Genomic DNA, 22262 nt, shown 5'->3' on the forward strand with positions numbered 1-22262 from the left:
CTTCTTGTGCTGCAGCACGGTCTGTGTTTATATGTAACATTTTAGACTTTTAAATCAGCATTTTAGGCACAGATTTCACCCACACACCGGTTTTCTTTTGGCACACAGGAGCTACGAAACAGGGCAAATAAAGCGAACAAATTCATGCCAGCAGTTGTTGTAATTGTTTATTTCTGTTTTCTCATCACAAGGCCTTATAATCGTTGTGGTGCACTACAGTAGTTTCAATGCAGGTGGAAAATAATAAAGATTTTTCAGATTATTTTTTCAAACACAGGAAGCTCAGATAATCATGAGCCAGTGTCACATGCCAAAAATGTCATCATGCAAAGATGCTTTTGTGCTGTTATTATTATCATTATTATTAAGAATTTGTTTGCCACTGTTTGTAGCTGTTTTGAAACATTTATGGGAAACAGCAATAATTCAGGGTTCTTCACATCTTTTGTGATACTGACATGATATTAACATATGGGCAACACTGAGCTACTGAATTATATAAAGAGTGCCCTGATCGTGTAAAATTGATAAAAATTAAAACATTTTTAGAGAAACCCAATCTACATCTGTCTTCCTCAGTCCACTGTTCCCAGACCACTGGCTGCTGCTCCTGTCCATTTAGCTGTAATGTTCAATGGAAAATGCCCCTGAGTCACTGGACCTCATGATCGTGTCACTATGTCTGAGTGACAGCTGGGAGCGGTACAACCCTTTACGTTGGGAATCCATCGGATTGTCGGACACCTACAATATATGAGAAAAAGAGAGTTTCGCTCCTTAGTATATCAGCACACATGTTGTGATTTCTCAAAGCCTTCTAAGTTCATTCACACTATTCCGAACATATTGGTGGATACCAAATCAAAGCTAAACGGAGAGTAAATGTTGGATTAAAGAAAAAAAAAAGATGAATGCAGCTTTAAGGGTTGACAAACCACATATTTGTGATTACCTACATTTTGATTGATGGTGAAGGTCAAATCTAAGGAAGTGTGCATTACATAATGATCAATTATCTTAAAATTATCTTAGGAGCTGTGTATTTTACCTCTTCAAATTTCTTGGCCTTGTACTGCTCAGCCCCTTTCAGGAAGTTCAGCAGTATAATGTCACACAGCACTGTGCCCTATGTAATAATAAAAAGAATAAATGTATCAGTTCTGTGGAAAAACAAAAACAAACTACATGAAAAATGGTGAACTTGAAGTCTAGTTTACACTGGTTCTGTTAAGTATATGCATAAAACTCACCACTCCCACTGATGTGAAGGCTGCCACCATATTGATGAGTGTAGGGATCATGTTGAACTTCCCTGCCTACAAAAGGGAGAACAGTGGTTTAATAGTGGTGGGTACTGAATATTTTTACTCAAGCACAAAAAACTGAAAGTACAATTCCTCCCATTAAAAAAATGCTCAAGTGAAAGTGAAAATGACCATTTCACAAACCTACTCTGTTAAGTGTTAGTTGAAACTCAGACATGGAGGCAGGAGTATGTGAAAAAACGTGCAGTTTAATAAATGGCTAAAAAAATGTGCAACAGATGAGTCCAGGGGATCCACACACTGAAGATGACGAATCAACTGAGAGTGGCAGGTTGGTAGAGAGTCCAGTTCCAGAATACTCATGGCATAGACTCAGGGGCGTAATTTAATATATACAATTGACTGGTAGACACAGGCTTGAGTTGGGAGACCCAAGTCCTTTTTCCAGATCCTTCGGCAAATGGATGATGGAACTGAGATCTCGTCCTTCTGGGTCGGGAATAATGGAGAAAGGTTTCCGAGTGAAGCCTCAAACCAAGAGAGACCTGTGGCAGAGTTGGTGAGACAGTTATGTGCATACTCAATCCAAGTGAGGTGAATGGATCGGGAGGAGGGATTCGAGGCTGTGACACACCTTAATGCAGATTCCAGCGGTCTATGGAGATTGGCAGGTGCTTAATGGGTTGTCATCCCCTGGGATCAGACAGAGCAAGCAGAGACACTCACAAGTATCCGCCCCCATCCCAGGCCACCAGAAGGTTTTTGTGACCACAAATTGTTGCTCTGAGCCCTCCTGCCAGTGGCGCCATTCCTCCAATGGCATCTGTGTTTGTCTCTGTTAGGTTAGTTCGGTCTGTTCAGTTCCAGTCAGTAAGTGCTGTTCAGCTGACCTCTTTTATGAGCCCGGATGTATGTATTGTTAAGCTGATCAACATCATAACAATACATACATCCGTCGTTGACTTTTTTCTTGTAAATAAACCCATTTTTTGTGGAAATTCACCTGTGACTCCTCATGCCTGCCTGCTTGGTCCCTCACACAATCTTAACTGCCAAGAGCTCCTGGTCTAAGACATCGTAGTTCTGCTTGGCGGGTGTTCATTGTCTTGAAGAGAAAGCACAAAGGTGAAGTTTCTGATCTGAACAAGAACGTTGGGGCAACACCACTCCAACCCCGAAGTCTGAGGCGTCCACCTCTACCACAAACTGAAGGGCTGGATCGGGTTGGACAAGGACCGGAGCTGATGTGAACAAAACCTTCAGGTTGGAAATGCAGCCGAGAGCAGAGAGGGAGAGACTTATATATTTTTTGGGAGACAAAGGAAAAGCCAGCACTGACAGGTGAAGAGGAAGGTTTTCTTGATCCAAGTCTCTATGGTCTCCCTTTCAGGCCATGAACGTTGTAGAGGTGACTGGTTGATAAGGGAGCTCCAGGGAGGAGATCGATGGGGCAGTCATACAGCGATGAGGGGGTAGCGAGACTGCTAGCTCTTTGCTGAACACCTCACCGAGATCGTGATATTGCTAGGGCACCGTAGACAGGTCTGGTGGTTTCACAGTCTTGAATATGGAAAGTCAACAAGTCATAATGTGGTGTCCTTAGTCTCCACAATACAAGCATACAGCCAGACTCTCCCCAGCTGCCTTGGCCCTAGTGCGGATAGCGACAGTGGAGGACACCGAAGGCTGTCTTAACAACAGAGAGGAGGAAGGTGCCGGGGCAAGATGAGAAAACAGGTGAGTTAGCAAGAACGAGAACAAGAGACAAAAGGGGTCTGTTGCTGCTCATGACATGTGTCCAGGAGTTGTCCATGCTGTCCGAGCAACCTTCCTGTGCTCTTATACTGTGGCAGCAGGTGAGTTTTGACTGATTGGTGTCAGGTGTGCTCAGGAGTGGAGGAGGCCGGACCAGACCTGCCAGCCACACCCTGCAGTTAGACACACACATACAAGACAGACAGGGGGGAGACAGACAGGAGACAGAGGGGAGGACACAAAGGCACAATGGGGCCACAGAGGGGAGACAACGTTTCCAACAACCACCGTGAACCTAACATGCTAGAAATCATATTTATTATTATTGTAGGGTAGTGACTTGAATATGTCGAGAGGTGGCACTGTTGCACTGTATGAGCCTCAAGGCTCATACAGTGCAAGCAATTTTTTGTTGTTTGTCCCTTGTTGAACACGGTGGTTTGCGCTTTTTTGCGCTGTGCAAGTGCCGTCGTCCCTCCACTACGCACCGACACAACACACACACCAACACAACGCAGAGTCTCCGGGTGCGGAGAGGCGCGATCCCACACGGGCTAGGTTACATTATCATTAAAGTAATTTTATAACGTCCATGTCAAGTCTCAAGTTTGGGGGGCACAAACCTCAGGACTAAGTTTCAAGGACACCGGAGCACATGTGCCGATGATGTGGTGATCACATAGACAATAAAATCATTCCCCAACCAGGAAACCTGGATGAAGGGAGAGGTGAGGCCCTATCCAGAGCCAACATAGCTGTCCTTCGGTCAGGTGACAAGGAAGCATACAACATTACCAGAGACTACAATCTGGCATCAAGGAGGCAAAGTCAGGACATCAGCAGAGACTGGAGAGAGGCCTCACCGCCAACAGAACCAAAGATATGTGGCAAGTAATCCAGACTAGGCTATCAGGATTTGGCAGTGTCGCCCAGATTCCTCTCTCTCGTGTCTCCTGTGTGCTTCTCTCTCGCTCAATTTTTTCAATTTCAATTTAAAGAGCTTTTTTGGCGTGGAATGACAGCGCTTACATTGCCAAAATAAATTACATAAATAATAAAAAGTGACAATTACAGGTACAACATAAATAATTACATGAACAACATAAGTAACAACTTAGCCACAAGGAGTGCATTGGTACAACGAAACCATTACGCTCACAACTTCAGTACTACTTATCAGTATCTTATGTACAGTATCATGTTGACCAGGTAGGTGTTTTGGTGTTTTTTTGGAGTGGTGGTCTACTCCTGTGGGGTTTTTCTGTGGTCATCTCTCAGTTCTTGGCAGGAGGCAACATGTTCAGCCACTAGGACGCAGCAATTTGATTTCTCTAACAGATATTTGAGTTCGTCCCTATCTGAAAGTGTCTCGAATTCTTCAATTCATCATTGAGTTTTAAATTTGAGTTTTAAACCTTGTTATATTGATATTGTTATAATGAGCTGCTGATACACAAATTTTTACACACGCTAAGGTATATACTCACATTTCCATTGACCAGAACGTCAAACCTAATGGCATAGGCTTTGACCAGAGTGCGGTAGTCCGTCCCATTCTCCGTCTTATAGTATTTGGCAAACCTGAACAGACAGAAAAATCACACAATTTTTATATTAAAGGAAAACTTTTAAGTATATGGGATAGTCTGCAAATGTGAAGTCAATTTTTCGCATTATAGGAAAAAAATCATAAACAGGGATTAATATTTATACGTCACACTTGAAAGCATAGAAAGAAGCACTGTGCAAAGGGTCAAGAGAGCATATAAACACATCAGCAAAGCTCTAACAGCCTGATATAAAATGCTAAGAAAAAACAAAAAAAAACTTTAAATGAAGTTGTTGAACATGAGGATGATATACATTGATTAAATTACTAATTTTTAAGTAAATGCTTTACCGTCTCTTGGATTTGATGCAGAATTTATCATTGCTAAACTGCTTCATTTTATGTTGAGCCCTTATACGAATAAAATGTTTTTATCATGTAGAACTCTTTTATTTTACAAATAGGTGGCTCATATACTTGAGTTATGAATCTGTCTGTGGTTGTTTGCTTTATTGAACTGCTTTCTAACTGGCCATGTGTTGTTGATATCAGTCAACAGTCATTTTAGCACTAGAACAAAGGTTCAAAGACTGCAACATGGTCATGCTTATATGGAAAAGCAAGTAAAAGACATCACAATCTATCCCTAGATATTCGTATATTTTTTGTGCAAAAGGGGACGTTTAATATATTGTTGTTGCAAGAAGAAAGGTTAATGTTGTCACCAAAATTATTAGAAATTATCTCCTGGGTACCACGAATAGCTGCAGTGGCTTTCATGGCAATCTGGCCAGTAGTTGTGGAGTTCTCTTGTTGAGTTTTCTGGATGGAACATCTCAGTGCAACCACACAGTTAAATACCTGAAATTGTAGCCTGGCGAGACAGCGTTCTTCTGTGACATGGCATCCAGTCGGGTGAATGAGTATGAGGGGTTACACTGGTCATCTGACTTGTCCAGATCACATATCCAGCCGATCTTTATACCAATCACTCCTCCCTGACAGAATTTTCAAAATGAGAGAGGTACGTGAATATGTCTGGTTTACTGCTTTTTCTTTCTGCCATTCAACTTCATTGCACATAACTTCTTTATGGATCGGAGTGTTATGTATTAACTTATTAAAACTACTTGGATAAAGAAATCATATGTCTAGTCTCAATTTCATGTGACTAGCTGCATTGGAAATATGTTTAATGAAAAACTTGTTGAATACTTATCTTCCTCACTGCACATTTGCATGCAACTACTTCGCAGTGGCTAATATGTTTGGGAGAAGTGTTATGCTGCCCATGTTATGGTCACAAGTAACAGTTTGTCAGACCAGCAGTAACAATCACTGTAAGTGCTACTGACATTGAGTAACAGAAGTTTGGATAAATTGAATTTTAGGTTTTTTATTTCCACCTGGACATTTTTTGCAAATAGATGCCTGCAGATGACTGTGGTTGGTTTGCAGTGAAGCAGCAGAACTCCAGTGCTTATTAACCAGTTGTTCAGTGTGTTGTTTGGTGTATTTACTCAGTCTTAAGTTTGATGTTGCTTCCTGACTGCCAAAGACTAAAAAATCTGTGCAAGTTGGTGGAAACGTGGTTTGTCTAGTCTTTGTTGGTTTCAGCTGCTCTTCAGGTTTGTACCAAGCTCCAATCTTTTAGCCTTAGACGTGCTACTCAAGCATGAGTTCAGCCGCAAACGTGAAAACTTAGAGATTGGCTTGTGACTCAAGTCATCCTTAAATCACAACAATGATGACTTAAGATTTTGAGCTTAGACTCAGAGAGACTCGAGTCACAAGGACAGAACTTGAGACTCTGACTTGAGACATGAGTCCGACTCGGGTCACAAACAGGGATGAGGCTTGACTACTTTGAGAGTTCAATTCCTGGAGACTTCACATGCTGTGACTTGCAATTTTCTCACAAATACAAAACCTTAAAATGTCTTTTAACTCTACCTTGTCTGCCAGTTTAGTGAAGTTCTGCTGCGCGTAGCGGACCACATCTCCCACACGAAAGATGGGGCAGTAGGTGTTGTTGATCATGTCAAAGTTACATTTTTTGATGTAATCGGTGGTGATGGTAGAAAGGAAGTTCCCTCTGCACACACACAGTCATATCATCACATCAGCATACTACACTATCAGTGTTATCATCATCATCATCATCATCATCATCATATTAAAATCTTAACTGTCCTACTTGGTGTAGTTGAAGGTTGGGAAGCGGATGCTATTCTTAATGAAAATGGTGAAATTCTCCACTTCCCTCATTGGTGTACTGAGAGAGGGGGAGGGAAGAACAGAGAGCAAAGACAGTTAGACATACAAACAGCATTTTGTTTTAATTCATTTATCTTGAGTCTCACAAAACCGGCACACAATTTTCTATTTTATCATAGTATTGAAATGATAAGATTTATACCAACTCACCTTCACTGTTTTGAGGCAAAAGCAGAAATCTCAGACATGTTTGAACTGAAGTGGGGGTCATGACTTTGCTATCAGGATAGCCCTGTTTTCTCTCACTGTTTATTGTCAATATCCTTCATTAGCATAACAGACCAGTGACAGCCGAGCGTTGTAAAAAAGCTCTCTATCGCATGCACTGTGTTGTCTTACGTCTTGATGGTGTCGATCTCAGCAGGACACCATCCTTTTATCTCACACATCTTGATGGTGGCATTGAAAGGAACACATTTGCCTGTGAGAATTCCTGAAGCACAAAAGAAAAGCTTTTATGCCAACTGAAAAAGCAAAAATACATTTTAGGCTCAAATATCAATATAAGCTCTAATGCCTGAAGTCAACACATTTGCATTGGTGTAAAAAAAGTAGTCAATAAATTTTGCTTTCATCAAATATTGTCAAGTAGAAATTAAAAGAAAAAACAACAGGGGAGCTGACCATAACTTCCTGGCTTGTTGAGGTGCCTTGTGCAGTCGCTGTCCTTAGTACAAGTATACTTCCTCTCACTCTGGGTAACACACAACGCACACACACACACGCATTAATGCTACAATAATAAATATTTTTCTATTAACAATAGATCAATAGATTAACATTCACATTGAATACTAATGTTGCTCATTGTCTGCTGGAGGTGTAATCAAGCAACTGTTTGCTAACATGTGCACGTGGTAAAAAAAGCAGTTTATTCCTTGAAAATGATTCAGGGTTAGAGGGAGCTTGATAAGCATCAGCAGGTATTAATCAGTTTCTTCAGGAACTGAAGAAGAAAAGGACTTGGCAAAGAATACACTGATTGGTGCAATACTTTGCATGATAGCATGTAAATACTTAATATTCTGTAAATTCAGCTAAAGGAGCGTTGTCTTCCTTTGGCGGCACAGTGTATGTTCTGTATTTATATTGGAGGTGCTCTATATTTATACACTGCATTGCTGCACTACGCTGACAAAAAAATGTATTATTAATTTCCTGTTGGTGAGTGCTGAGCACATACAACACATAATAGAATACATTTAATTTGAATTATTAGGATTATTTAGGACATCTTTACTTTAAAATCAGGTATTGTGTTGAGAGTAATGTGAGACTGGTAGCACTATCAATGATGACTGAGTGTGAAGGGACAGTACTTGACAGAATGCAATGCAGAAATTAGGTGGCATTGATTTGTGCAAGTCAACAGAAAGATGCAACACAAGTGCACACTTTCAGAATGCACTTTAAATGAACAGCAGTTGTAATGATAGTACATGTATTAATCATTCTGAGCCAATAATAACGGTAGTAGTATCACAGTAATGTGACAGTCGCTGACCTCAGGACAGTATCCTTGGACTTGGTTTTCAGTTGTGATCAATTTGGTGATAATGCAGAAGACTGAAGCTCCCTGTGGACAACAAGTATATACACATCACCATCTCAGTATCTTACTGTCAGCCATCTCTTTGTCCATCCGTTCAGCCATCCATCCATACCTGAGTAGGAGTGACGTAGTCTGCAACATCCATGACCTTCTCATTATAGATTCCAAAACCTTTGACCTTGGTCATCACCGAGGATTCAATAGCTGTGTCTCTCACCTGGTAGGCCTTCTCATAGACAAACACCCACCTGAAACACACACACACACAAATAACACAAAATGTGACATGGACGTTTTAGCAAAATGAGCTAGTTGGCTGTAAGTTATTGCTGCAGTCTGTTGCTCAGTTTTGTCTGACTTCTCACTGTTGTCACCTGCTGTGGACTGAATGACCAGTGACTATGAAAGGGTGCAGGTCCCATACTCTGAGTTAGTGTCCATACTTTGATACTAGGACCACATCCTCCTCATGTAATACAGTAAGAGACCCAAAAAAAGACATATTCTGCTTTACATAACTATAAAACTGAAGAAATATGCATTTGTACATGCTAACCTGGTCTTTTGTTAAATGAATCCCACTGTTATCTGAATACAGAACAGAATTAACCCCTATAACACACCAATTATAATTCTGATGAACTACAAATAGTAGTAAAATCAAACCTACAAACCACGACAATTACATTTAAATCAAACAAAAGACAAATAATACTAAAACAAAAACAGTGAATAACTTAATTGTTGAACAGCTTTGGTTTTGAAGTGATTGTGAGTTAATGAAATTAGATTCTGTGTGGGGGAAAAGATAAGATACTGTGAAACAACAGAAGAATTATACACCTGTAGTCTGTATTAGGTAGCACTTCTAGATTGAAAACTGTCTCAATGTGACTTCTGCAATGTCAGTCAAAGAAGACTTTAATGTCATCATTAGTGCCAAATAAATATATAATAGTTTGAATTATTTGGGGCATATCATATTTGAATATGATAATATAATATTTGAGTGATGTAATAACACCTATGATATAATACTTAACAGTAATACAAATATAATATCATTTGCTTTTGGCTTTACAATTGATTTTAAACTTGTCCTATAATGTTATCATCACCATTACATTATTTGATTAATGTAGTTAATCGTCAATCAGTCAGGATCTGTGCAATGAAAATTAATAAAATATAATATAAATATAAATGTATTTTATTTCTTTATTACAAACAGCTGTAGTTTAATTCAACCAGACCAATGTAAGCACTGCATTATCCTAAAAATACACCAGAATGAAGGGAAATACTCACCCAATGAAGTAAGTGATGATGAGGAGTTGGACGACGCGGTTGATGATGCCGATGGTCCAGCTCTTCACTACCACTGACTTGGTGGTTTCATAGGTGAAGAAGTCTTTTATACAAGACCACATTCTTGCAGTGTGTGATGTCTGGGTATGTGAAATGGCTTTTAAAAATATGAAAGAAACGACAGAAATATGAAGAAAATAAAATGGATTTTGGATGTCAAGGCTGAAACTGAACTCCAAATTAAGCTGGTGTGTGTGACCACAGTAATTACAGGAGTCGGTCCCCAGATGTGGATAAAATCTTCATTATTTGTTTGTGTTAAATAATGTTAATACCAAAAAAATCTATATATCAAGTCCACCACAGAGCAGTATCCAGATAATCAAGAGTTCTTCTTCTTCGCGGAAATGTTCAAGCTGTCTTTGAAAGCACAGTGAAAAAATCCTTGTAGCTCAGTAACAGCAGTCTTCAGCCGCTGCTCTCTTCCTGTAACTTCAGCCTTCATGTATCGTGATGACTCAATAGTCACAACAGCTTTCTCTCACTCTCCTTGTTCTCATCTCTCACTTCACCCATTCTGCCAGTCTTCTTCTTCCCCCCCCACCCCCCTCTCTCTCTCTCTCTCTCTCTCTTTCTCTTTCTCTCTCCCTCCCTCTCTGTGCTTCTCCCCTCAATTATCTATATGACGCCTCTAAATCCCCCCCCTGCTCAGAGCACCGGTCCAGAGAACATGGATGTTCAGGGTCAAGCTTTATTTAAGCAGCATTCTGGGTTTGCGGTCTAAGAGGAAACAATAGCAGCGAGTGAACTGTAATGAAAGTACTGAATAAAGTCTAAAATTTGCTTACAGAGGTAATACAGTTGTGTTTATTTTCTACGTGATTCATTGCTTTAATAAGAATGTGTCAGTACTGGAAATAGAAATCAGCATTTAAATGTATTTACCTCACATTTACACCAAGCTATACAGGTTTTTGGTTTTGCTGTTTGACTAAGAATACAGGTCTAAAACAGTTCAAAGATTGTGGACACCAGTCACAACAAGCCACCTGAACCTAACATGCATAAAAATATGTTTGGGGAAAAAAAATGGAGAAGACCCAGTTTTAAGGCTTTTTAGGCATTATTATAGTACATTATACGGAATATATTAAAACAATTATTGCCCTGTGAAGAATGGCTCAACTTCACAGTGGATTTTGAATTGCTCATAAGCAAAATATGAATAATAAAATACAGTGTCTTTGGGCTATTGCGCTGTAAAAATATATAAGCACAGTGAAAATATAGCAGATATTAGCCTAATGTTGACATAAATAATGGAGCAGTGCAAAACAGAGGTTTGTGGTGTTGTGCTGTGAAACAGCAAGAACACAGTGCTACGCTAAATCACGTTAAACAGCAGTCTATTTCTGAAGGGGCTGCTTAAGACCTCCACCCTCTCATGCAGGCTGTGAGAGGGCTTGTCCATGTAAGGGATAATGTAGAGGGAGCAGGTACAGGCTTCTGTGTCAGCCTGTCAGGGTTTATTTCTTCACTGGAACCTGCTCACACTACATTATCCCTTACTTAACCTCCTCTCACCCACCTCCTTGATGGTGTCCAGAGGGCAGTCCAGGACAGAGCAGCTCTCCTGACCAGTTCCTGTTCCTCTTAGAGCTTCCACAGCCCCAGCAGACCACTGCATAGAAGACTGCAGATGCCACCACAGAGTCATAAAATGTTCTTGACAGTGTCCTGCTAACATTGCTAATATTGATAACATACTGATACATAACAAGTTCAAACTATTCCAAGAGTATCATTTCAGAACTTCCCTTACACAGCCAGTGAAGTGTACCTGATCAATTCCACAATAAATATTTAATCAGTCAAACTGCATTATATCCATCTTGTCAAAGGATGACCACAGTGAGTGGAGCAGACTCCATTGTGAATAAAAGGCCAAGATCAACCCCAGGTTTCCGTCTCTCCATCTGAATACACAACACAAGCCATATCCAGAAGATAACATTTCACACTGATTCAATCATAGCTGCCTTCAGTCTAATGCCTTCTATACTCTCTGAATGCCTCCATTAAACAGCAGTCCCCTATGACAAGTCAGTAATGGACTGCCACTGGAAGTGGTAAAATATTACCCGTCCTTTCTTTCTCTTTCTCTCTTTCTTTCTGGAAGAAGATGAGCAGAGGAGAGAAGGAGGAATGGGGGGATGGAAACAAGGAGGAAAAGGCGGAAAGCGAGGCAGTGGACATAAAGGAAGAGGAGGGAAAGGAGCAGGGTAGCATGGGAATTAAGATGGAGAAAAAGACTGGGGACTGGTAAAGGACAGAATGAAATTGGAAGAAGGAATGGAGGTTGGGGACAAAAAAGGGGGATAACATGTCAGAGGAGGGCAAAGAGATGGATGGAGAGCTGGTTTGCACAAACATAAAATAAAATCAGAACAGGAAACCGCTTCCTTTATGTTGTTCCAGAGTCACCAGTCAGACTTGAGTCTCATGTCCAAGAATATGCAGAACATACGTTTCTAACACCCCCACCACCCGCTCCACACACACACACACACACACACACACACACACACGTCCGCTGGTATGTAACTGCAGCAGCAACAAAGCCTATAAACCCTCATGATAGATCAAAGGGTCTGCACTTAATAATCAGGTATTCCAGATAAGATAAGACTTTGTTGATCCCTGTTGGTGAAAGAAAGAGTAGAGCATATAGACAAAGATAAAAAATAAAATCAACTATAGAGGCTATGTATGGGTTATGTTGTTGATGACGGTATTTAGGCGAGAACAGAGGCATGCAAGGCCTGCAGCTCAAATTGCGCATTTAAGGTTACGTAATTCACCATTTTGTTTTCCTGCGGCTGGACAGTAGCCAGGAGTAGGCTGGGTAGTGGAGTAGGCTTTGGTCCAAGACATAAAATAATAATAATAATGCAGCAAAATCTGTGGGAGCTACTGAATGCCGCATATTCATGTGCCACCACCTTAGAAATTACATAATTTAAAGATATAGAACTTATTATTAAATCATACTGGCACACAAAAAACAAAAGGGACTCAAACTGTGACTGTTTTAAGTCTCTCATACATGTTCCCTCGATTTCAATGTAAATACAGAGACAGAGACAATGGCTGTTGCTCTCCAACAGTGAACACTCAAGCGTATATGTACACAGACACAGACACAGACACACAGAGACACACAAACACACACACACACACATCTCTTCAATTCGATTATGTGGTAAGTGATCTATCTGGATGGAGGCACATCAGAGATATAGAGAAGGAAATACCAAGGAAGAAGGCTGCAGAACTGGCCAAAACGGTTTGCATTGATTTTGATATTTACAACCAGTGAGGGAGAGGGAGAGAGTCCTCTGCCTTCCTGTCACCCATCACCATCATCATCGTCATCATCATCATCATTTCTGGGTTAATTTACATCTTTAGCACCACGATCATTATCATTGTAAAGGTCACATCCGTCCATATGCTTGAAGCATTAGCTACAAAGGTCACATCAGTGCATTTTCATCTCAACCCTGTGACCACTTTGTGGAAGCTAATGGGAATCCGAGTAAAGAATAGAGTACAGTGTCTTCTTTTCATTATGTGATGGGTGGAAGTGGTGATGAGTTTAGCTATCACTGCTGAGCACAGCTCTGTTGATGGAGCCTCATGGAGAAATAAATATGAATTATTACAGTCCTAAAGAACTAATATTTGTATTTTGTTGCCGGTGCTGCTGTTATTCTTATGATTATTATTATTGTTATTAAATGAAATGATGTTGTTATAAAACAAAAGGCAACAGACAGTGCTGTTGCTCTTGCTACTATACTGAGGTCTTCATCCAAATGAATAAACGAAATAATTCACCATGAGAAATGCAATATTTTGTGGGACTCTGTAAAAACTACAGTTTAGTGTTCACTTTAGCTTTACCAGTATATAAGTGATAGTCACTCTAAGTCTTGGTTTCTCTGTCATCCATACAACCTAATGACGAAAAGGTGCCATGTGCACCTCTTTCACAGCAGATATTTTAAATTGTAACATCAAGATTCAGGCTCATATTAAGAATGGTCCTGATCTGTTTAATGCCCCAGTTACACCGCAGTTATGTTTTTATGGGACTATGGGAGCAATTAACAGTTTCTGACTTGCAAATCCATTCACATCAACATCAGTATTGACTAAGAAGTTAGTTCAATGGAAACAATTTTGACCCTACAGTCAATCTATCTATGTGATAGAGTTATCAGCTGAAGACTGAGATCAGCTGATTAATTGATTCCAGCCTGGTGTGCTCCTCCTTGGTTGGAATGAAAACGTGCAGCCACGCGGCCCTTTATGGAACCGGTTTGAGATGCCTGCGATAGATAGATAGATAGATAGATAGATAGATAGATAGATAGATAGATAGATAGATAGATAACCCTAAGGAGGGTTAAGATGCTGTATATACCAAACATTACATGTAAATATTTACTGATTTATTTATTTATATTGTTATTTGATTTTTTAAGCTGTAATGTGCAAAGTAAACGATAGGCGGCAGCAAAGAAGCGCAGTCGGGTCTAGTCTGACGTAGAGACAGAAGAAGAAAGCTTGGTCATTGTTTTGGTGGACTCGGGTTGATCCGGACTGTTAGAAGAAAAAGTCTCTCGCTGGAGCTTTTGTTGTTTCGATCACGAGGTGAGTTCAGTAGACTGAAACAGGTGATGTGAACGTCAAGGTGCGCGCGCGTAACTGATGGTCATTCCCTGCAGCTTTGATGAGGCCTATCGACAAACAGACAGACACAATGTAGCTCTGCTGTTTTTAAAAGTTCAGCTATGTTATCAGAAGGCTGCAGTTCACCTTCTCGTTCAGTGTTTTCTTTCTGTTTGCACCGACGTTAAGATGAAATGCAGCCGCGGGACGAGAAGGAAGTGTCATTTGAGTTGTTTGTGGTTACAAGCTGTTTAATTCTGACCATTTCCACACATGAGCAGCGCTGTCAGGTAGAACTGTAACACTGGCTGTATTTCCTGCTTCAAGCCTACACGCCCTGTAGAGGAGCTGAGAGTTTGATTTTGGGAGGTTAAGAGCAGACATTGTCCAGTCTTTGCCCGGACATGTCCCGCTCCACAGCAGGCCAGCCTTCATCACAGCTCACTGTCATCGTTTTGAAGCAAGCCATTGATAAACGCTGCATGCACAAAATGCCATCATTGAATTATTGTTCCACAATTAATGATTAGTTACACGTAATAACTGCTTTGTAAATTTAAATAGAAAGTTGTGTGTGTGTTGCACCAGCAGGTGGCCGTGGTGAGGCGGCAACTAATAATATGCCTCTTAATGTGAACCTAAAGTCGCTTGATTTGAATAGATGTGAATGATTGAGCTGCAGGACTCATCCACCATCCTCCATCGATGCTTCAAGTCATATCGCTGGATTTTGCCTGCAGTTTATGCACATATCATGTGACATCATTGGCATAGAAGGACAGAAATAATTCAAAGTGTGAGTGCAGCATTATTCTGTTGGTAAAGGGGACATATCAAATATTTAGTTAGTTACATAGCTGGAGCTGTTACAGATGGACACATGTATCTTGTTGTTTACAGTCAGGAGTGAAAATTCAGACTGTGGTTTCATCAGGTGTTGTGATGAAAGACCAGAACAAGTCCCAGACTGGTGCCTTGGTCCTGTTTTTGTTGTCTTTGTCCATCCAGTTGAGCATGACTTAATATGAAGCCGTTTTGGCCATAATGTTCATCCATTCTTTCCGATCAGGGGGTTTGTTTGTTTTGTCCTGGCCGCTGATGTAGTCCCTGTCATGATTACAGAAAATTCTCCACTTGATACACTGTGTATTTGGCTTCTGCCCCCTAAAAGACATAATCGGGGAGATAGTGGTATGCTTCTCCCTAACCAGTTACTCGGATTGCCTGCAGCGTAGTTAACTTTAAATGTGGAAATGTGGTTAAAGCAAGAGGGAGGGGCGGTGGGGGTGGGGGGGTGTTGGACATTAACAAATAAATCATCAAAAACAAACAAATAAAAGGATACAGTGATCTGTCCTGAGGTGTGTCTAAATTGTTAACATTTAACAATAAATGCATTTTTATTCATGCACAAAATAAGGGCTTATTATTATCTTATTACAGTGAAATGTGTGTGTGTGTGTGTGTGTGTTCTAGAACAGTCGAGATGACAACCAAGCGTGGACTGATAACAGATTCATTCAAGGTGGTGAAGAAAGCAAGGAGGGCGGGGAAACGGGAGAAGAGGCCTACTCCTCCTCAGCCACAGAGAGGTGAAGAACAGCACAGTGTTTGTATGGTGTTCTGTGTTGTGAAACAGAAAGTCATTGTTTGCATCATCACATCACAGTAAAACAGTCAGTGAAACACTGATCTCAGTCGGTATTACAGATTCTGAAGTAGGCTCGAAAAAAAAAAAAATATATATATATAGTTTTTTTTCAGCTTTTGATTGGTGTTACCTTCAGTCCCAGGTAGCTTTTTTAAATGATACATGCGGATACTCTATGTATCATATTTTATACAGTTTGGAGTTGAGTGAAAATGAATGGTCAGGAGACTACAATTACTACTACTTCTTCCTACAGTTAAATATTGCAGGAAGTAGCTGTGACTTGAATTCTCTGAATCTTTTTGTTGGAGCAGAAGCTAAAACTGAAACGGCTCGCGAGGAACAGCTGCAGAAGCTCAGACAGTTTGATCTGGACTGGAGATTTGGGCCCTGCACAGGTAATTTTCCACACTGTAGAATATCTGGCACAAACAAGTGTTAAGGTAAAGTGTTGGTTTGAATTTGTGTACGGGATGAGAATTTCTGAGTAGTCGAAGCTGTCTGTATTTTCACGGATGTATTTGAAGTACAGGTCAGCTGACTCACCAAGCTTGTAGTTCTTCATATGAAAATAGGAATAAAATGAGGACTGGCTTGACTAAGTAGAAAAAATACCCAAAGAGATCCTCATGATAGATTGAGTGCCTTCAAGAACACGCCTGACTTCCAGGATGTGGTTAGCGTTGCTCTGCAGTTCTACAGAGCTTTCTGGCCACTTCTACTGCTTTGCTTTGGTTTTGTGGCCCACAGCTTTACTCGCATCAGTCTTCGTGTTGTGGTTAACCGTGTTTCCAGCCTCCAGAGGCAGGTGTGAGCTACTCCCCCAATGCCAAACAGCAAACAGTTAGCAAAAAGAATATTGGAATTACACTCACAGAGTGGCGATGAAAACAGATAAATGCTCATGTTTCTATGTGTTTGCAGGATGTTTAACCGGGCAACTGTTAGATAATAATTATAATAATAATAATAATAATAATACATTTTATTTGTTAAAAGCGCCTTTCAGGACACTCAAGGACACTTTACATCACAAGAAATATCAAACAACAATACGATAAAACACAATAAAATAAAATAAAAAGTGATAAAACAAATTTTTGCTAATACTTTCAACACGTCAACTTTATACAGTGATTTACAGCTTGTTCTATTGGCCAAAGACGTCTGTAATTACAGCTTTATTAATGTATTGAGTAAAAGCACTACTGATAGAAGCATGATTGACAGAAGTCACTAGAAAAGTTGTCTCAAGACACTTTCCATATTGAGCAGGTTTAGACCACCTTCTTTAATGCACAGAGAGCAGAGAACAGCCCCCCCTTGAGCACACAGGCTCAACTACATCCTGCCTGACCCCGGTGACACAAAAAAGTCAACAGAAGTCCAAGCTGTAAAATGGTTATTGTTCATAAATCTCTGGGTGATACCCCAGACAGTATGTTCATCATTTTCTGGAGCAGAGTTCTCAAACTTTATACTCAAAGGTCGTATTTGAATTTAAGGTCAGAGACAAAGCAGTGCCGTAGCTGTTTTTCTGCGTTGTTGTGGTGATGCTAAAATGGGTTTTTTTATTCCAAAAAACACTAATTAATTTCATCATATCATCTCTCTCTCTCCAGGTATCAGCAGGCTGCAGAGATGGGAGAGAGCAAAAGTTCATGGTCTGAACCCACCTGAGGATATTAGGGACCTGCTGTTGCAAACGCACACCGACCCCGAGTACAACCAGAGGTAACACACACACTCTTTTTTAATTCAGATACTAAATACGTTAAAACCCATACAAAAAAAAAAAAAAAAAAAACTAGGTTATGGCAGGAAGCAAACACATTCTGGTCGTCTAGCTCCACTGTGTTAGCACTGTGTTTCCTTTTATCCTACTTATATACAGGGCAAAAAAATTCAGCTTCCCTGATTTAGCCTGATTATGGAAACCAGATTTCTTACTTACCTGCCATTTAATGCTCTAAATCAGTCAGAAAGCTGACAAGAACTTAGTTACTTAAATACCTCATTTACTTACACTGTTATGCCCTCGAGCAAGTGTGAGATACATTTAAAAGTCATACTGATGTAGGTTTAAAGGAATATTTCAGGTTTTCTATGAAGAGGGGTTTCATGAGGTAATTATCCATGGTCAGTATATGACCTACAGTAGGCTTGGCAGCTCTTCATGCTGCTAACTCTGCAGAGTGGGGTACTTTCTGACCTGCACCACAGGAACACTGCACAGCTTAGACTACATCATTCAACATCGGGACTGCAACTTGTCACAGCCTGCCTCATTAGCTAAAATATAGCTTACTAACTAGCAGCTCACCAAAGCAACCTCTCCATCCACGGACTTAGAAAGCGTTAACTGGGTCTAGTATAAGGTAATATACATGGCGAAAACAGGACTGCTTAAGCTTTTGACATATATTTATATGGTTTATTTACTGTCTTAGCTTTCTTGTTGTGATCTCTATATTATAAGGTTATTAGGTAGCTATCCTGCTAAATCGATTTTAGCTATGCTTCACACAGACACAGAGTCTTCCATCAGGTACATACAGTTTGAGGAAACTCAAAGGTCCTGCCCCACACTCTCTTAGTGTTTCACACATGTTTGAATGTTGTGCACTTAGAACATATGGAAGCGGAACAAAGAAAGATACACACGTTCTTTCTGGCATGCAACCATCATACACACACACTCTTTTTTGTGCGATAGGTTTAGTGAGATTATATATTGTGTTTTATCAACTTTTACTAGCTTTGTACAGTAATTTCGGTTGTAGCTATTAATTGAATTCCAAATTGATTGTTTAGTTTAATGTATTTGACTACATTGTTGAATTGGTGAGGTGAATTTAATAAAATTCTACTGTTTAATATAAACATTGATTATTTCTGCCCAAAATTGATGCCTTTCAAACCAGCACTACAAGTAGAGCATAACAATTTCTCAACTATAGAACTTCTGTATTCATATGGAGAAACACAGCTGTGCTGCGCACTGTATTACGCCACACATCAGCTGTTTGGCTCAGTCTTCCAGCAGTTTGTGAAAGAGACAACAAGTACAAGAAAATAAAAATGAGTTATTAGGACAGCAGTGATGAAATGCTGTTCACTGTGGAGACAAGAGTATGTCTTAATGAACCAGAGTATACAGAAGAAGAACCTTTGCAGATGGAGACTGAATGGGCTGAAGGAGGAAACTTCTTTAGGAAAAGGAGGACAGCACGTTAAAGCACTGAAAATATTCTAAATATAATGTACACTTCAATTGATATAGATTTTTTTAGGTGGCTAAAATACGTGTTGCTGCTGACCCCATTCATAGCAGTACATTGCTTTTCTTCTGTGCCGACCTCCATCTGTTGTAGGTAATATATTGACTATGGATAAATACCTCATACAACCCAGCCGTCTTCACATGTCCTATTCTGTGCACCATAGCAACAATATGATTACATCATTCCTCTTATAAGAAATGTGAAGAACTGAAAACATGTATTACTAAAGCTGTGTTTGTCTCTTTTGAGATAATGTTAGTGGCCTAATATCAATTTATTACTAAGAACACACACACACAAACAGTGAGGTGTAGACCGGTGTGAGCGTCAATGGAAGTCCATGAAAAATAAAACACATTGCAAATTGTTCAAATTTTTTTCTTTGTTTATTTATTAGATTACTTATAATCCAGTCTACTCAAAATTACAATAGTAGTACCTTAGTTAAAGGTTGGATGTGTTATGGTTAACTGTAGATTGACTGAAGTTTAGGTTACCCATGAGTATTAAGAGATAAAAGAAATTTGATGCACTGTATGAGAAGTGAGGTTGAAAGAGTACAGAATTTGTTCTATTCATTGAAAATGGATAGTATTTAGCAATTTATGAGTTCAGATAAAAGAATGTATTTGATAAGAGTATTTTGAAATGTTGGATGTTATATTGTATGTTCTGTATTATGGTCATTTGTTCTTCCTCTGTAAATTTCTCTACCCATTTAAAGTGAATATGGTATTTTGTCAAAGATTATTTTTTAAAAGATGATGGAAGTGTTGTTTTGCATATGTGGTATCTATGGTGATCACAATGAAGTAAATGAAGAAGGCTGACAGTAAATGCCTGTTTGGATTCATATTCTTCTTAAATTATTCTGTGATCTATATTTACAGTAGGTTTGCAGTAAATCAGTATTATGAATGATTTGAATCTGTATTTAATTTAGGCCAAGTTAATGTACTGCTGAAAATTGTGGAAAGATATTCTGTCCTAACTCTTGCAGACACAGCTGCATATTTATAAAGTTGATGGATTGTGTTCTTTATATTTCAGCCTGTGGAGCGAATACCCATTGTGAGGACGACATTGTAGGAAAAAGAAAAGAGTGCAGACCCCAACAAAATTCAAGTTAGCATATGTCAGAATAAATCATGTATGTGTGTCAGAGGGATTTCCCTTTATTCTTTGGACCCCAAAAAACTCAAAACAAAAAAAGAAAAAGAAAAAGTTTAACAGGGGACAAAATCTAAAGGGAGAAACCTCAAGAAGAGCATTAGAGGAGGGATCCTTCTTTCAGGATGGAGACAGAACAATGACACTACATCCAGTTTTTTGTGTTGTGTTTGCTGCACTGTGTTGTTTCTACACATGTAGCTTTTATTAACATTTTTAATAAAAAAATATTCTACCAAAAACCTGTCTTGTGACGTATGAGGGGTTAGCACACTTTTGACATTTTAGAAATAAAACGCTGATGGAGACATTCACAAGAGTTTCGCATCCATGTAATTTGCTCCACTCTGATATCTCCCATGTGGTCTGCCCACTGACACACATTTGCCTCAGTCTTTTTATAACCGACCTAATGAATACAGTCTCTCTGTTTTACTCTGAACTCTCTGAATGTGTTCGGCAGTGCTACCAAGAGAAGGAAGCACTCGATAGAATGCAGCATCCATAGCATTCATGGAAGGTCTGTGTTAGATGTAAGTGATTCAGATGATAGCAATAAAGAGAAGATAAGATAAACCTTTATTTATCCCCAGACGGGGAAATTTGGGCATTACAGCCACATATAATAGCAGTGGGAAGAAAAATAGCGGCAGAGATAGAGAACATTCGAAAAAAAAATACAAAATAAAAAGTAGACTATATATACAGTGTGTACATATTATACAAGCAAAATGAAATTTGACTAAAAGAAAAAATGTAAAAAAAAAAAAAAACGCATTGCAAAAAATTTCATTTAGACAGTCATTGGAACATATTTCCAATAGTGATAATACACACACAGTAAATGCTTCCTTTAATTTGTGGGTCTGTATATACTGTATGTCCACAGAGAATGCTTTTTAAAAAATAAAAGAGTATGTACTATTCACTTTTAGGTACAAAATGAGCGTTTTATCATTTTTAGAATTTTCTTACTATTCCACCACCCCCCTTTGCTTCCATAACACTGTCAATTTCTCCACTGTGAGATCAATAAAGGGTTACTTCAGAAATGTTATTAATTCTAATCTTATTTTACTCTGCTTGTGGAGATTATTCACACGGACTTACTTTAAAGAAAAATGGGTTTCACAGAAACAATTTAATAGCGTAGGTATTTTTTAGAAAGACGGACACCAGGAGGGCAGCAAGGCTGGCTGATACGCTTCAAGCATATGATCCCGCCTCCAACGCCGTTCGATTGGCCTGCAGTTTTGTCAAACACTGAAAGCTCAACGCTGATTGGTTTGTATGTCGCTCTTTTGCGCGACAGGAGACGCACTACCCTCTGATTGATCGAGGGCTCGGTGACTGGGATCAGAGGCGGGCTTTTTCTATAGTAAAGCCTCCAATGGGAGGGATTTTAGCAAAGTCTACACGCTGATTTGTTAATGTGTTACGTCAGCCTGAATCCTGGGCCTCTGCTTCATTCTCAGCTCCGTTGAGTTTCTGCATCGGCAAATTCCGCTAATCACGTTCACTACGGGGTAGCATCGTCAAGGTAGACAGAATTAGACGCAATAATACAAGAAGTAAGACGACTAATTGAAAATAAAAGCCCCTAACCTGGCAATGTTGGAAGTCAGTTACCCGTTAGTTGTCCAATAGTTAAGATATTAAGAATAGTTAAGAAATGCTCTAAAATACAGTGAAAGAATTGTGTATGAAAGATGCA

The 22262-nt window shown here is 39.6% G+C and overlaps 2 protein-coding genes across 3 annotated transcripts; one reads left to right on the plus strand and one right to left on the minus strand.

The window, feature by feature from the left end:
* Positions 1-618: 618 nt before the first annotated feature.
* p2rx3b (purinergic receptor P2X, ligand-gated ion channel, 3b) lies at positions 619-10282 on the minus strand. The gene is made up of 13 exons (XM_041934402.1): positions 10274-10282; positions 9707-9846; positions 8511-8646; positions 8351-8422; positions 7471-7540; positions 7186-7279; positions 6767-6844; positions 6523-6664; positions 5431-5567; positions 4508-4601; positions 1251-1316; positions 1049-1126; positions 619-744 (listed from the first exon to the last, which is right to left on the minus strand). Exons 1-13 carry the CDS (start codon positions 10280-10282, stop codon positions 619-621), a joined length of 1242 nt encoding a protein of 413 aa, XP_041790336.1.
* A 4029-nt stretch (positions 10283-14311) lies between these two features.
* On the plus strand, positions 14312-22258 carry pold4 (DNA polymerase delta 4, accessory subunit). 2 transcript variants are annotated; one of them, XM_041934475.1, is made up of 5 exons: positions 14312-14425; positions 15920-16035; positions 16409-16492; positions 17717-17828; positions 20429-22255. In XM_041934475.1, the coding sequence occupies exons 2-5, from the start codon at positions 15930-15932 to the stop codon at positions 20451-20453; spliced, it is 327 nt and encodes a 108-aa protein (XP_041790409.1). In that variant the 5' UTR covers positions 14312-14425; positions 15920-15929; the 3' UTR covers positions 20454-22255. The 2 variants fall into 2 exon arrangements, with proteins under 2 accessions (XP_041790409.1, XP_041790410.1); XM_041934476.1 differs by having other exon boundaries at positions 14324-14425; positions 15925-16035; positions 20429-22258.
* Positions 22259-22262: the final 4 nt, after the last annotated feature.

The sequence above is a fragment of the Chelmon rostratus genome, chromosome 3, assembly GCF_017976325.1.
Source record: "Chelmon rostratus isolate fCheRos1 chromosome 3, fCheRos1.pri, whole genome shotgun sequence".
Classification (NCBI taxonomy): domain Eukaryota; kingdom Metazoa; phylum Chordata; class Actinopteri; order Chaetodontiformes; family Chaetodontidae; genus Chelmon; species Chelmon rostratus.

Coding starts and splice junctions, on each gene's coding strand:
- pold4 (XM_041934475.1), top strand. CDS start 15,930: ATGACAACCAAGCGTGGACTGATAACAGATTCATTCAAGGTGGTGAAG. Junction 16,493..17,716: donor GAGATTTGGGCCCTGCACAG/GTAATTTTCCAC, acceptor CTCTCTCTCCAG/GTATCAGCAGGCTGCAGAGA. Junction 17,829..20,428: donor GACCCCGAGTACAACCAGAG/GTAACACACACA, acceptor TTTATATTTCAG/CCTGTGGAGCGAATACCCAT.
- p2rx3b (XM_041934402.1), bottom strand. Junction 8,423..8,510: donor ACTACGTCACTCCTACTCAG/GTATGGATGGAT, acceptor TGTTGTCCACAG/GGAGCTTCAGTCTTCTGCAT. Junction 7,280..7,470: donor CAACAAGCCAGGAAGTTATG/GTCAGCTCCCCT, acceptor TTTGTGCTTCAG/GAATTCTCACAGGCAAATGT.